Source organism: Oryza glaberrima, chromosome 4 (assembly GCF_000147395.1).
Source record: "Oryza glaberrima chromosome 4, OglaRS2, whole genome shotgun sequence".
In the NCBI taxonomy this organism is placed as follows: Eukaryota; Viridiplantae; Streptophyta; class Magnoliopsida; order Poales; family Poaceae; genus Oryza; species Oryza glaberrima.
Window position 1 is genome coordinate 5638110 of NC_068329.1, and position 14991 is coordinate 5653100.

Here is a 14991-nt window from a genome sequence, read left to right on the forward strand (position 1 = left end):
CATCTAACCTTCTGAATCTTTTAGGTTCAGGTGGACTTGTTGATGGCCCAACATATAAAACCAACCCTTCGCCCATGGGCAGTACCCATTTTGCAAATGGCTGCTATGGGAAAGCAGCCCGTATCAGCAACCTTCACTTCATAGATGCAGCAGGCCATAGCTTCATATCCCAGACAACAAGGCCATTGCTGGTACGACCAAAGAAAAATGCTACACGGTTGATAGCTTTGGTCAGGATAGTACTGACATGCACGTCTTTGGTGGACCTGGTGGTTGTAACAAATAGCTTAATTACTAGCTTGTTCCATTGTAGGGACATAGTAAAAAAATCAAGAAAATTCGTGACATCAAATAAAATTGAGAATTCTTTCTTTAATTTGCCACTCAAAGTTACCATGTTTCCTTATTTTCCCTTATTCGCCATCAACATCAACACACCATGAAAACTATCATCTTAGAGGTTAAATTTAGATAGAAATGACAATTTTTTCCCCTCAGCCAAATATGTGCATAGTTTTCACATCCCATTTTTGTTTGCCTAATTTAAAATTTCACATTCGCTTTTATTGTCCAAAGATATTAGCACGAGTGTTTGTATTTTTGACTAATTATTTTTTAGTGGTAGGTGACATACCCACCAACAATGAGACGCCTGTAGTTATCCCGTAAATCCCAAGACATGTCGATTTAGTCTTTGAAGGTGCTCATAGGGGTTGGGTGTAAGTTTATAGGGTGAGTGTGTGCATAATTATTTAAGCGCATGTTTCTGTATTGTGTTTAAAAAAGTGTTTAATTTGAGGAAATAATTAAATATTTCTTTTATTTTTTCATATGTTTGTTAATTGGAGTTTATGTGATTTTATTTGCCTTCTAGAGGTGGAGGCTTTTCCCTAAATGCTGTAAATTCTAGAAAAAAAAAATTCAAAATTACAAATTCTTGAATTTTATTTCAGAAAATCTGTTATCCTGTTTTCTGTTTTCCTCTCCATTCCTTTCTGCCCCTTTTCCTCCCACTTCCATCTTATCCAGGCCGACACGTACCTCCTATATTTCTCTCACTTCCCTCCCATTCCAAAGCCACTCGATCATCACCCTTATCTCACATTGCAATTTTGTAATAACTAATACTCACCTATATGATATGTTATCTATCTTGGTTCGGTGCAGATATCATTGTTTCATTTTTTTTATGTTATTATTTTGGATAATGCTTCAATGCAAATTTACAATTATGAACGTAAGGTGGCAGCAGATTCATCGTTGCAAACAACATTTCTAATACAACCAGCAATCGCGTCAAATATGAATTATATTAGTTGGACTCAGATCTACCAAAATACCGATGGGCATTGAACTCGAACATTGATTTATTTGATACAACATGCTAGTACACTACAGATGTATCACTTTGTGCAGTTACCAGGTCCACCATATAATAGACGGGCTCCATCATCGTTGAACCTGATATCTCCAGCATCATAGCAGAATGGTCTAGTACTGCCTGAAAATGTGTTGTGTGTGCCTGGAATGAAGTACTGGCCGTCTTTGTTGATGACTTTGATACTCCTCACATAGGCAGCTTTCCCAGGTCCAGTGGCTGCCCAATGTCCACTGCCCAGTTCTGGAAGGTGTAATTGAACTGTTGGTCCATGGACTTGCCCACCCCAAAAACAAGCACTTGCTTTTTCATTCATGTAGTTGAAAATTGAAGGAGGCCAATATCCAAGTGGTTTTTTATCACGCCCATATGCTAGCCACCAATTTCCCGTCTTTGGGTCCTACAATGTGTGGTGATCGGCGACATGATTAAATAAAGTCTTGCATAAATAAATTGATATATATTTCATCCTTCAAAATTCTAGCCGTCATTCCCATTTCCCAATTTGGCAGTAATTTGAACTTGATAGAATGTGTGGTTAGTTTCACTTAGTAAATATATACGTTGCAAACTACTTAGAATAAAAAAATCTCAAAAGAAATCTACCTTATTGATCTGTACTGATTTGAAAAAAAATACAAACTTCAATGACATTCACACACTTTCAGGTGTAGTCGGCCTGTTCATAAACTCAAAATGCCACTTCAACTAACAGAGGTATCCCAAAATTTTCTCTTGTAGTGTCCTTACACGTGATGACTACTTGCCTAATCATTATGGACAAAAGAACACAACTAAATGTTTATGGCTTATAGTTATGATATAATCATGTGTCCAAGTATTCTAGGAGCATAAGATGAACAATGTTAGCCTATGAAATGACAAGCTGAAAACACAAAACAATTGTGAAAACAACACCTATTTTGCGTTGAAATTGTTAACCTAACACAATATAATAAAATAATAAATAACATTTATCCAATTAAAATCAGAGAGCATGTGAAAAGAGCAAATAGTACTGCCTTAAATAAGAAACTAACAAATAGTCTTGTCCCCATACTACATTAGCATGTTAATTGAAGCTTAACATTCAAAATATCTTATTTTTTCTCTTCACTTCTCACATGAATATATTTTGTACTTTATCAATTAGATGTTTCATGAACTGCAAAGCCACACTATAAGTAATTATATGCATTGGAACTATTTCTATTTAATTAAGGACACATTGGAATACATAGAATGGCTTGATGACACAGATCCTAAATGATTCATTATATATGTGATACCATATACAGTTTGACTCGTAAGATGGATCAACGTGCTCTTAGGAAGCATAAACCCATTAACTTACAAAGATATCGAATGGACATTCTAATATCTAATAAATGCAACCTCCTCTCTTTAATTATCAGTTGAATTTTATATTGTTTTCTCGTGAGAATTATATTGTTTGATATAACAGTTAGCCATGTTGATAATCTAGTTTAGAGAAATTATGTTTAGTCCCATGGTACATCATGTAAAGTTGATGCATTTAACCATCCAAAGTAATGCTTGAATCCAAGGATTTCACAAATCAAAGATATAGGATTCCAGAACAAGTAAAGACGATTTTCAATTGTCTCAACAATAGAATTGGGCCGGAATAAGCAATAAAAGTGAATTCATTCGAGAGTTGTTAAGCAAAACATACCTTTGATATTTTCAGTAAAAAAAAACATACCTTTGATATAGTAACAGTAATTTCATACTGATCTCCATTATAGGTAGAAACTGGTTCAATTCTCCCACCAATACCAACACTCATACTGACTTGTACAAAGCCAGCACACATATGATCAAAGCATGGCATGTTCACCGTATTAACTTGCTGCCATAAACAAAAAGTAAATATAATTCTTAATTAAAGCAGTGCAATACTGTTCGACTCAAAACAACAACATATATACAGTTCAAATGCATGACTGTTTACAGAAATTCTTACCCAGTATATATGAAATCTCGCAAAGTTGTCACCATGGTAGTTTGGCCATACCTAAAAGCATTATATATTGAAATATCGATTAGTGTACGGCAAAAAGGGATTTCTATTAATAAAAAAGGAAAGTTTAATGCAATGAAGATTTAACTATAGACTCTGTTATGGCATTTATGCAATAGGATGTGGGGCGAGAAAATGGACATTTAGCCATTCTCAAAACGCGGTTTCGCTGGAATGCTCATATTGGCATTTTAGCGAATAACGGTTTCAGGATGGCATTCCAGCGAAACCGCGTTTTGAGAATGGCTAAATGTCCATTTTCTCGTGCAGCAGCAGCAGCATAGATGGTCCTACGGAGGACATGCGGCGGGCTTGCGGCCCACTAACGTCCTAGGAAGCCCAAACAGACCTTTTTTTAACCCTTAAGTACTGCTCCCTCCGTCCCTAAATATTTAACACCATTGACTTTTTTAAACATGTTTAACCATTTGTCTTATTCAAAATTTTTTGTGAATATTATTCAAAAACTTGAGTAGTAGTAGTATATTTAACAATGAATCAAATGAATTACTTAAATTTTGGAATAAGACGAACGGTCAAACATGTTTAAGAAAGTCAACGGCGTCAAATATTTAGGGACGGAGGGAGTACTCCACTAAAGTTTTTTTACCCTTAACACTTATTTAGTGTTTAAAACGTCATATATTAACGACAGGAAGGTGTACTCCACTAACGTTTGTGGTGGTCCAATTAAAATCAGAGAATTGCACAGATGAAAAATTGAGGCAGTTTTTTTCTAAGGTGTTTTTTCAATATTTACTACTCCGTAGCGTATTAAGTTGCACTTTCATTTCACGCAACTATAACCACCCTCTCTGTTAATATGTCTATTGGTTATTCGTAGTAATAATAAGCTTAAATTTGTAATGATGATAAATCATAATAACATGTTTCGATGGGTACATAGGTGATAACCATATTAGTAGATCACAGATATATACTATACATACTCAAGGCTAATTATATATACTTTGAATGATGTGAAGCTTAGTCTGAACCAATGAATCTTTATTAAAGGATGGGTTTTATTTGAAAACAATCTTTATTTAACGTGCAAGTTATAAAATTATATGCACTACCTTATATCTTCCTCCTTTTTTTTTTCTTTGGCTGTTAGATCTTTGTAAATATAAGTCCATGATTTATTAGTAATTTTTTTAAAGAAACCTGCACATTGTAATAGACCGAAAAGACCGATACCGAGAAATTCGGTCATCAATTCGGTCCAAGGTAGTGAAAGACCGAATTTTATTCGGTCAATTCGATTAGTCTCCTCGGGTAACCGAAAAGACCGAATTATCAAAAAATATCTAAATGCAACCTACAATCCACTATGTTTAATAGGATTAAACTCTAATTTTCACATCCCTACTTCTTCTAGTCATGCAACCTAATAAGAGTCTTTACTCATAAGTGCTTACAAATTTTTTTTGTGATTTTTGTGTTGAAATTTTCTATTATTTATTTGCATATATGAAATTGTTGTTGAATTTCGGTCAGGACCGAGACCGAATTTGTCGGTCCTGACATTTTTGTGCTGAAATTCGGTCTTCACTTTTCAAAGACCGAAAAGACCGAAAGACCGAAGACCGAGACCGAAATTTTCGGTTACACTGAATGCCCACCCCTACATTGTAAAACTATATCCACAATCTTACTAGCCTTTTCTTCTTGGCTTTGGAGACTTCGATACAAAGTCAAATTAATAAAAAAAAGATTACTACGTCCTCTATCCAACGGCTCATATTTCTTCTATCTATATTTTGTTACCATGAATCCAAAGGTCATTAATCTGCTGATTACTTGGTGCATCCTAATTGAGTTTTGGGATTCACTTTTCACCTGTAAAGACCAAAGTTTTTCATCTTTCTTACTTGTTGTCTATGTCTGTTCCACATGTAAGGGGTTGCGCTAGAAAAGCCTAGAATAATCTGTCTTGCTGCTTTTTACCGATCAGATCCAACGATTTTCCTTCGTCCTATTTCTCTATGGGATGTGTTTTTTATTACTTGGATCAATTAGGTGCTGTCTTGGGTTTTATTGTCCCTGACTCTGAAATGCTGGAGAAAACTGGATCCTAATAATACAATATTCATGGTATAATAACTGCAACCTTAGTGTACTTACAATAGAGCCAGCACCGATTCCCTCATAATTTCCAGTAGGTCCGTTTACCATTAATGCCCATGATGCACTAAGATCATTTTGTCCTTGCACTTTTGGCTCATAGACATTGATTGCAACTTGTGTTCCATATATTTCATCATATGTTGTACACCCAGCTCTCTACATAGAAGATAGAGTCATGTTTATTATTAGTAATAAAAACAAAAATTTTGGATATAAGAAAAACTTCACACACAACACAAGTAACACTAAGGTGAGATTTCTTGACTCTAATTGTTTTAGAGAAATTTATTACTTGCTACTAAAATTTTACTCATTCACTTAGTTTGCCACTTATACTGTCCTAATGACAGAACGTGGGGGGTTCAAGACACGCATGTCAGTAAGAAAGTCTGTGTGTGGAAATTTGAGGAAACGAAGAAATTGCCATAAAAGACATTCTGTTTTTAGCATATCTGGAACGTTGATCTGGAAATTCTTTCAAAATCATTCTTACTTGTGGAGCTCTAGTTGAGAGAGTTAGAACAAGGGAAGAAAGAGAGGCAGAAGGAGGGCAAGGTTTGTGCAAATATTAGGAAGAAAAAATATATGCTGGAAACTACTACATATGTAGTGGTAAACCTGGAAACTACTATTGAATTGAAAAAATGGACGTCTGAGATTCGTCCACGTCATCACGAGTAAAAATTTTACTAGTAGGTTTACATTTTTACTCATGGTGACGTGGACGAAATTTCTGGCGTACATTTTTCGATCCGATGGTAATTCTAGGTTTCCACTGCATATTTTCCTAAATATTAGTGTTGGCATTTGTCTGCATTATACGGTGAACTTTTATCATTGTTTTATTCAATACAAATAGTCGTAGAAAAATGCCAAATTTCAATATCGTATTTTTCAAATATTTTATGGGCATGTGTTTTCTAGGTTAGTGCAAATCAAAGGAACATTTGTAACGTTATAATAAAAGAACTACTCAACTCTGGAAAGTATTCTTTTGATTAGTTTTAGGAGTAAGTTAGAACATACCTCCCCTCCACGATGATGGGTATTACCGATTGGATCAAAACTAAATTGTGTCTTCAGATCAGCTTTACTATTTTGTAGCAATGGTATTGTTCCCTTTGGGCATGCAATGGTAGGCAGATGAGCTTCTGTCGCTATAGTGTCTGATGATGATTTGATTTTCAGCTCTGATGGAAAAGAGGTGGGCTCCATCTGGTTGAGAAATATACAAATAAAAAAATGTTGGGCAAATTAATTAAACTAGTCATAAACACTACTATCACATTACTATTTGGTATATTTACTAAACTACAAACATATGCGCAGTCATATTCCCTTTCCTTCCATTGATAATAAAGAACATCCTAGATGCTCAATTAATTTTGCCAAATCAAGCAGTTGATTTGCGCCAAGAAAGAAAACAAGCCCAACCACACCTTTTTTGTGTAATTGACTAATTGAGAAACATGAGTTGGATTAGGGACTTATTTGTACTATTTGATTATGGGGTTAGGTTGACCGGATGAGAAGAATAAAGCTTGATAATATGAAAGCGGAGAAACATAATGTGAAATAGCAATGTACCTGTATTATGTGTCCTTTCAACAATGGATGAGATAGTGCTGGCTGTAGATTGATATCGATGCAATGAAACACGTCGCCGTCTCCAGTCTATTGTGAAATTTATATTGCTTGTCAACTAGACAAAGGACTATATATGTACATCTAAAAGAATCAAACTTATATGGAGATATGAAATGAAAAAAAGGAGTGTTAGATAATACCTCAATGGTCTTGTTGACAATCTCGTTGGAAATATGTTGATCATAACTTGCTCCATGCTTTACATATCTACCTTCTTGTATTCCTGCCGCAAGGAGGACAAGATATGATATGAAAATTATCACTGGAAGCTCTAGTAGTTTGGTCATTGAGAAAACTGAATTGTTCACTATTCTAGGATACAGACCTACCGTTTTATAGGACATGGAGGGTGGCTACCGCTCTTACAGTAACCCCCGTTTTAATGAATTTGGTGGAAATGAACTGTCATGTCTTTGACTCAAAAGATATAGTGACGATGGAAAAAACAAAAGACATGATGTATATAATCTGCGAATGATGTACTAGTATTAATAGAATCAAATATGACCGCTCAAGAACAATAAATTGAATGCCTCCAGAGAATCTCATTTATTGCAGCTGCCAACTAAGAAAGATATGAGAGCAATAAACTTAATCAATGCAAGAAAATGCATGGACAAGTCTATATTTATTAGAAAATATATAATCTACAGATTTATTGGCACAAAAAATATTACAATGATATATAAATTGTTGCAATTAGTTAGTCAGTGATCAAAATATTTTTTATAACTACTATGGGTATATTGCCGCAATAAAGCCGAAAACGCTTTAACTCGATCGTTAGATACCACCATAAAATGGACGCTCCACGCGACACTTCATGTACCACGAGTCCACGACTCCTCCTCGTTGTAACCACCTTTCCAGTTCACTACATTGGTGCCCGCGCATCTGGGAGAGAGGACGTCGGGGAAGTCGACCAAGGCAGGGGGCCGAGGGCGAGCATGGAATTGTCATCTCCGGTGAGGTCGGAGTCGGAGCCCGTCTTCGGCGCCGCCGCTCCCGGGCTTGTAGATGGCCTCAAATTCGCTGAAGAGCCTGTAGTTGACGGTGCCTGTGGATGCGAATGCGGTGGTAGCATTGTCGACGGCCTTATTCCTGAAGTAATTTGCTGGAGGCGGCGGTGTTGACATTATAGGCATGTAATGATTTAATCTATTCCATAAATAAATCATGACATTACAGATGAAAACTAGCATGAACGCATCATTAGATCTACACATGTAAACTATACAGTATAACATGAACAGATCAAATATGCGCAACATATTGAACACGTACCGAAGTGACGGAAAGACTGGCTGCTTGGTCGAAACTTTTCGCAGGGGTCTACGAAGGCACGAAACACGCGAGCGAAGAGGAAGGCGAGCCGTCGCGAACGAACAGGGAGCAGTCGCGTGAAGCGCTTCTCAAAAACCTTATTGCCGCCTTCTCCCGGTGCAGGACGTCGAAGGCAGAGGTTCCGGAGACCTGCTCTCCCGATCGCCGGTGCACGCCGGCGAGCGGGATGGAGTAGTCTACGAGCGACGGCGCAGTACAGAGTAGGAGGAAAACCCTAGATTGATTTCGCGTGTGTTGCGTGAAGACGGCGGGTCGGTTTATATAGAGAAGGGTCGCTTGATCAGGGCGCCCGCACGATCTCTACTGCGCGTAACCGAACCGGATAAGTCGTGCGTAACTTATCCGAACTCCACGCCGTTTGCACGCACCGGATTTTTCGGAACGTTTCCAAAACAAAAACGAATTCGAGTTTGCAGCAAAACAAAACTGCAAAAGGAGGCTGCATCTGCGCAAGGGTGAGGAGCCAATTTTTCGGACCATTCGACGCATACGTCGTGCACGCGCGCCGCCTGCCCGCCAGGCCAGGCCAGGCGAGGCGAGCGAGCGCGCGCGCGTGTTTCCCCTCTTCTCTCCACCACACATGCTTCAAGTGGCTAGGAGGGCATCCTCACTTTTAAGGAGGTCCCCCTCTCCTAGAATAAGCAAGGTGGTACTAAACTCCACATGCATGCCATCCCATGAGGTGGGCTTTTGTGATTTTCCAAAAAATTAATCTTCGAGTGGGCTAAGGCCCATTCATTAATTCCAACAATCCCCCACCAAATCTCAAAATCCCACTGAGATTTGCCTTTTCCAATGTACTGTTTATATATCAGCGGTTCGATGGAGACCGATTAAGGTTGAATATCCACCTAGAACTCTAAGTTACACTTACTCACAACTTGAACAATGGACTACGCCTTGAATTGCAAGTCTTGTGCAAGCAAGTTTCACTCAAGTCTTATCTAGTACTAGACCGTCTGTAGACTATTCCTCGGGTGGAGCGTATAAGTCATACTTCTAGGTTTTTAGTAAGATTCCTAGAAGATTCACCCAAAATCTTCATAGACTGCGACCAACAGTCAAGCTCACAAAGGTGAGTTCTTTCAAAAATGCTCTGCAGGACAACATCTTCGCTAATTAAAGCCAACAGAACTCATTAAGGCATAGCCAACCTGCCTTGCAGCTCACGAGAGTACATGCATCTTCACTTGGAGAGGGTATATATTGGTATTCTCCTCTAGTTTACTAATGGTTTATTCTTCCCAGGATCTAATTCACGGGATCTCCGATCACATAGACTGGGTTACCACAATAGTATAACTCACATAGGTCTCAAACCCATCTCCTTCGATGCATTGTCTATCACATTTCGTGATAGTCCCTTTGTGAAGGGATCTGCCAGGTTTCTTGCTGTTTGGATGTAATCCAACGTTATAACTCCGGAGTTTCTTAATTTCTTGACAGACTTCAATCACCTTTTCACATGTCTAGACGATTTCATATTATCCTTAAAACTATTCACTTTGACAATTACCGTTTGATTGTCACAGTTCATAAGGATAGCCGGCACCGGTTTTTCAACAATAGGCAGATCCATTAATAGATCACGCAGCCATTCTGCCTCAACAGTAGCAGTATCCAGTGCCGTCAGCTCTGCTTCCATGGTTGACCTCGTCAAAATGGTCTGTTTGCAAGACCTCCATGAAACAGCACCACCACCTAGTGTGAAGACATATCCACTAGTGGCTTTGATCTCATCCACATCAGAGATCCAGTTAGAATCACTATAACCCTCCAGTACCGTAGGATACCCAGTATAGTGAAGCCCCAATTCCACAGTACCTTTCAGATAGCGCATTACTCGCTCAAGCGCACGCCAGTGATCATCTCCCGGATTAGAGGTAAATCGGCTCAACTTGCTCACAGCAAAGGAGATATCAGGTCTAGTTGCACTAGCTAGGTACATCAACGAGCCAATGATTTGGGAGTATTCCAGTTGATTCCTAGCAATTCTCTTGTTCTTGCGAAGCAACAAGTTAGGATCATAAGGTGTTGGAGAAGGCTTACTATCAATGTAGCCAAAGCGATTCAAGATCTTCTCCACATAATAGGACTGCAAGAGTGTAATCCCATTCTCACCTCTAATTAGCTTAATGTTTAAGATAACATCAGCTACTCCCAAATCCTTCATATCAAAATTTTGAGACAAGAATGATTTAGCCTTATTTATCACCTCAAGGTTTGTCCCGAATATCAGTATGTCGTCAACATACAAGCACAAAATAACTCCCTCACCCCCACCATGGCGATAGTACACACATTTATCTGCCTCATTGACTGCAAAGCCTGCAGATGTCAATGTTTTGTCAAATTTCTCATGCCATTGTTTAGGAGCTTGTTTCAGACCATACAAAGACTTCAACAATTTGCACACTTTGCCTTCTTGACCTTCAACTACAAACCCATCAGGTTGATCCATATAGATCTCCTCATCCAGCTCTCCATTAAGAAAAGCTGTCTTAACGTCCATTTGATGAACGAGAAGACCATGTGAGGCTGCTAGGGAAAGTAGCACACGAATTGTGGTCAATCTAGCAACAGGTGAGTAAGTGTCAAAGAAATCTTCGCCTTCTTTCTGAGTATAGCCCTTAGCAACAAGCCGAGCCTTGTACTTTTCAATAGTACCATCAGGCCTAAGCTTCTTCTTGAACACCCACTTGCACCCCATAGGTTTACACCCATAGGATCGCTCTGTCACCTCCCAAGTCCCGTTAGCGATAATGGAATCCATTACACTACGGACAGCCTCCTTCCAGTAGTCTGCATCAGGAGATGCATATGCTTCTGAAATTGACTTAGGAGTGTCATCCACGAGGTACACAGTGAAATCATCACCAAAAGACTTAGCCGTCCTTTGTCTCTTACTCCTTCGAGGAGCTTCACTGACATCCTCCTCAGAGACATTTTCATGTGTATATTCAGTTTGTTCTGGTGGTGTGATTGAACTGGGAATTATTTCAGATGGTTGGTTCGAACCATTATGTGTATCCTTCATTGAGAAAAAGCTCTCAAAGAAGGTAGCATCACGAGACTCCATAATTGTACCAACATGCATGTCCGGTACCTCGGATTTAACTATTAAAAATCTATAGGCAATGCTATGATGAGCATATCCCAGAAAGACACAGTCCACAGTCTTAGGTCCAAGTTTGCACTTCTTCGTTATTGGTACATTGACTTTCGCCAAGCACCCCCATGTGCGCAAATAAGAAAGTGATGGTTTTCTACCAATCCATATCTCATATGGTGTTTTGTCCTTATTTCTGTTAGGAACTCTGTTTAACACATGATTTGAGGTCAACAATGCCTCCCCCCACCATGCCTTAGGCAGTCCCGCGGTGTCCAACATGGCATTCACCAAGTCAGTCAGTGTGCGGTTCTTCCTTTCAGCAATCCCATTAGACTCGGGAGAATAGGGAGGCATCCTCTCATGTATGATGCCATGTTCCTCACAGAATAAGTCAAACTCGTTCGAGAAAAACTCTCCACCACGATTAGACCTAAGCCTTTTTATCTTTCTGTCAAGTTGATTTTCAACTTCTGCCTTATAAATTTTAAAATAGTCTAGAGCCTCGTCTTTCGTTTTCAACAAATACACATAGCAAAATCCAGTAGCATCATCAATCAACGTCATGAAATATCGTTTTCCACCCTTCGTCAACACCCCATTCATTTCACAAAGATCTGAATGTAGGAGTTCTAGTGGTGCCAAGTTTCTCTCCTCAGCAGCCTTGTGAGGCTTGCGAGGTTGCTTCGATTGCACACAACTATGGCACTTAGAACCTTTGACAATGGAAAACTTAGAAATTAAACACATGCTGGAAAGCCGAGACATCAAGCCAAAATTAATATGACATAAACGTGAGTGCCAAACATTAGCCTCATCATCCACACTGCCACAAATATGGTTCACAGACTTATTGCAGAAATCAGAAAGGGAAAAGCGGAACAGGCCTCTGCACTCATAACCTTTACCAATAAAATATCCATGTTTAGACACGACTATTTTATTAGACTCAAAAACCAACTTAAATCCGTCTCTAGTCAGACGGGAGCCACTAACAAGATTCCTGTCGATAGAAGGGACATGCTACACGTTCTTCAGCTGCACGATCTTTCCCGAAGTAAACTTCAGATCTACCGTGCCAACACCATGAACAGAAGCATGTGACCCATTCCCCATTAGGACGGTGGAACCCCGTGCGACCTGATAAGAAGAAAACAATGAGATGTCAGCACAAACATGTACATTGGCCCCAGTATCAACCCACCAATTAGTAGATTGATTAACTGAAAAAACAGTAGGTAAATTACCATACCTGCTTCCATCTCTAGTGTTGCCAATGGTCACATTAGCAGACTTAGAAGTCTGCCCTGCAAGTGCCTTCATCCCCTTGCGCTGTGGACACTTCCTAGCCAGATGACCAACTTGGCCACACACAAAGCAAGTCCTCTCATCCTGATTAGGACTGTTGTTGTTCTTCTTCTGCTTCTTAAAGTTGGTGGTCTGCTGAGCTTTGTATTTCCCCCCTTGCTCTTGTTCTGCACCTTGTGCACAACATTGGCACTGGACTGCCCACCATCGCCCTTAGACGCGACATCTTTTTCCCGAGCTTTCTCCTCAACATCAAGAGACGCTATCAACCCCTCAACGGAGTATTCCTGTCTCTTGTGTTTGAGTGCAGTACCGAAACTTCTCCAAGATGGAGGTAGTTTCGCAATAATGCACCCGGCCATAAATTTGTCGGATAAGACACAGTTAAGGAGTTCGAGTTCCTTAGCCATGGTTTGTATCTCATGAGCCTGTTCGACTACAGAACGGTTGTCAGCCATCTTGTAGTCATGAAACTGCTCCATGATATACAGATCATTGCTAGTATTAGTAGCACCGAATTTAGTATTCAGTGCATCCCGCAACTCCTTAGCGTCGGTCATATGCATATACACCTCGACCAGACGATCGCCAAGAACGCTAAGAAGGCATCCCACAAAGAGAGTAGTGGCTTCCTCGAATTGCTTCTGCTGTTCAGTAGTAAGAACTCCTTCAGGTTTGCCAGTACTCACCCAGAAGCATTTCATAGCTGTCAGCCACAGAGTGACCCTGATCTGCCATCTCTTAAAATGCACACCGGTGAATTTATCCGGCCTCAGTGCATCGGCAAAACCAGCCATAGTAAAATCACAGTGCCTATAATAAGGTTTTTGGATTGTTGACATTATAGGCATATAATGATTTAATCTGTTCCATAAATAAATCATTACATTACAGATGAAAACTAGCATGAACGCATCATTAGATCTACACATGTAAACTACACAGTATAACATGAACAGATCGAATATGCGCAACATATTGAACACGTACCGAAGTGACGGAAAGACCGGCTGCTTGGTCGAAACTTTTCGCAGGCGTCTACGAAGGCACGAAACACGTGAGCGAAGAGGAAGGCGAGCCGTCGCGAACGAACAGGGAGCAGTCGCGTGAAGCGCTTCTCAAAAACCTTATTGCCGCCTTCTCCCGATGCAGGACGTCGAAGGCAGTGGTTCCGGAGACCTGCTCTCCCGATCGCCGGTGCACGCCGGTGAGCGGGTTGGAGTAGTCTACGAGCGATGGCGCAGTACAGAGTAGGAGGCAAACCCTAGATTGATTTCGCGTGTGTTGCGTGAAGACAGCGGGTCGGTTTATATAGAGAAGGGTCGCTTGATTAGGGCGCCCGCACGATCTCTACTGTGCGTAACCGAACCAGATAAGTCGCGCGTAACTTATCCGGACTCCACAAAAACGAATCCAAATTTGCAATAAAACAAAACTGCAAAAGGAGGCTGCATCTGCGCAAGGGTGAGGAGCCAATTTTTCGGACCATTCGACGCGTACGTCGTGCACGCGCGCCGCCCGCCCGCCACGCCAGGCGAGGCGAGCGAGCGCGCGCGTGTTTCCCCTCTTCTCTCCACCACACATGCTTCAAGTGGCTAGGAGGGCATCCTCACTTTTAAGGAGGTCCCCCTCTCCTAGAATAAGCAAGGTGGTACTAAACTCCACATGCATGCCATCCCACGAGGTGGGCTTTTGTGATTTTCCAAAGAATTAATCTTCGAGTGGGCTAAGGCCCATTCATTAATTCCAACAGGCGGCGCATTAGACTCCGGCGAGTCGGACTTGTCCTTCCCCACCGCCTTCTTGCTGCTTGGTGGTGCTGTGTATGTAGTCGATGTCGACTTGCCGAGTGGTCGCCTACATGAATGCACAACAAATCCAACCAAACAAAATACTTTCTTCGTTTCACAATGTAAGTCATTCTAGCATTTTTCACATTTATATAGATTCATTAACAACAATATGAATGTGGAAAATGCTAGAATGACTTACATTGTGAAACGGAGGAAGTAAATGTCACCACCTCCAAAA

At 40.1% G+C, this 14991-nt stretch overlaps 1 protein-coding gene across 1 annotated transcript; it reads right to left on the bottom strand.

Moving 5' to 3' along the window:
* Positions 1 to 1403: 1403 nt before the first annotated feature.
* Positions 1404 to 7486, bottom strand: LOC127769683 (uncharacterized). The gene is made up of 7 exons (XM_052295299.1): positions 7340 to 7486; positions 7140 to 7226; positions 6579 to 6767; positions 5550 to 5708; positions 3366 to 3416; positions 3105 to 3251; positions 1404 to 1778 (listed from the first exon to the last, which is right to left on the bottom strand). The coding sequence occupies exons 1-7, from the start codon at positions 7484 to 7486 to the stop codon at positions 1404 to 1406; spliced, it is 1155 nt and encodes a 384-aa protein (XP_052151259.1).
* Positions 7487 to 14991: the final 7505 nt, after the last annotated feature.

Bases quoted from the DNA above. Each gene is read 5' to 3' on its own strand.
- LOC127769683 (XM_052295299.1), bottom strand. From the start codon at position 7,486: ATGACCAAACTACTAGAGCTTCCAGTGATAATTTTCATATCATATCTT. The intron at 5,709-6,578 runs GTATGTTCTAAC...TCTTCTATGTAG, and splicing joins CCCATCATCGTGGAGGGGAG to AGAGCTGGGTGTACAACATA. The intron at 3,252-3,365 runs GTAAGAATTTCT...TGTTTATGGCAG, and splicing joins CGAGATTTCATATATACTGG to CAAGTTAATACGGTGAACAT.